This window comes from Poecilia formosa, unplaced genomic scaffold, assembly GCF_000485575.1.
Source record: "Poecilia formosa unplaced genomic scaffold, Poecilia_formosa-5.1.2 Scaffold458, whole genome shotgun sequence".
NCBI classification, from domain to species: Eukaryota; Metazoa; Chordata; class Actinopteri; order Cyprinodontiformes; family Poeciliidae; genus Poecilia; species Poecilia formosa.
Window position 1 is genome coordinate 262,671 of NW_006800397.1, and position 1,381 is coordinate 264,051.

Here is a 1,381-nt window from a genome sequence, read left to right on the forward strand (position 1 = left end):
TCATCCAACCAACCAACCAATCATCCAACCAACCATCCAACCAATCATCCAACCAACCAACCAATCATCCAACCAACCATCCAACCAACCATCCAACCAACCATCCATCCATCTGACATCCACCCATTACTCCGTCTGTCTGTCCATCCATGACTCCCATTAAAACCAGATCAGAACTTCTCCAGTCAGAAGATGTGACTCTGATCTCTGATAAAAGCTCTTCTCATTCTTTTCAAACTAAAAGCTCTTCTCATTCTTTTCAAACTAAAAGCCTTCTTCCTCTTCATCTTCCTCCTCCTCTTCCTCCCTAGCAGCCCTACCTTGATCCAAGGATTTCTAGAATCGTCTTTTCCAGCCACCATCACAAGGTGCATCCATCACTCGTGTGTAAACACGTCTGCACACCAGCGCCGCTCACGTGCACACACTCGTGCACGTGTGTGTGTTTTTGCGTGTGTGAGTGTGAGTACGCTCCATGAAAAACGCACAACAAGAGGGAAATATGTGTCATGTCCTTGCTCGCCCTCGAAGAAGAGAGGGAGAGAGAGAGCTATTTCTGTCGAGGTGTTCGAGCCGAGATTTTCCCCTAACACACAAACACACACACACACACACACACACACACACACACACACACACACGCTGCTTCAGACAGAAGGCCAACGGTTCCCCTTCTGAGCAATAAAATAGATAATAGTGTGAGGAAGACTTGTGAGGAGGAGGAGACAGAAGAAGAGAGGAAGAGAGCGAAGGGGGAGGGGAGCCTGAAGGTAGAATAATATTCACACACACACACACACACACACACACACACACGCAGAGCTGGATAAAAGCAGCGTGTTTACCTAGAGGCATGCCTTTGTTGAGGAGATGTGAGCTTCCCATGGCGTGTTCCCGGCCGGCCAGCGCTCTGCACACAGGAACAGGAATCCAGTCAGCATATGGCGGCCTCCCTCCGTCCTCCCGGACCCTCAGTGACAAGCATACACATGTGCTCCCCCTTTTTCTCTCCCGTCCCCTCCCTTTGCCGCCGCTCTCTCACCCCTCCCTCCTTGCCTCCCGCCCCTTCCTTCCTGCTACAGAGAATCGTCCTCTGTCTCACATGCAGAAGAAGAAGAAGAGGAGAAACGTGAAGAGTTTAGGAAGTGCTGCATTCATGGGAACGGGAAGGCGGGAGAGTGAAAGAGACGGTGGGGGAAGTCACAGAATGTGTGTGTGTGCGTGCGTGTGTGTGTGTGTGTGTGGGGGTGTGGGTGTGTGTGTGTGTGTTTGTGTGTGAGGGGAAACTCTCGGCTCGAACACCTCGACAGAAATAGCTCTCTCTCTCCCTCTCTTCTTCGAGGTCGAGCAAGGACATGCCACATATTTCCATCTCGATGTG

At 51.0% G+C, this 1,381-nt stretch overlaps 1 protein-coding gene across 2 annotated transcripts in view; it reads right to left on the reverse strand.

Moving 5' to 3' along the window:
• The window catches only part of LOC103155983 (C-terminal-binding protein 1), a 14,217-nt gene extending 13,022 nt beyond the window's left edge, over nucleotides 1–1,195 (reverse strand). The window contains exon 1 of one of the 2 annotated variants that reach the window (XM_007577878.2): nucleotides 846–1,195. In XM_007577878.2, coding sequence (XP_007577940.1) covers nucleotides 846–885 — 40 coding nt within the window. In that variant the 5' untranslated portion in view covers nucleotides 886–1,195. Of the gene's footprint in view, nucleotides 1–320; nucleotides 426–845 lie in introns of those variants that run through there. The other variant, XM_016663954.1, reaches the window with a different exon arrangement.
• Nucleotides 1,196–1,381: the final 186 nt, after the last annotated feature.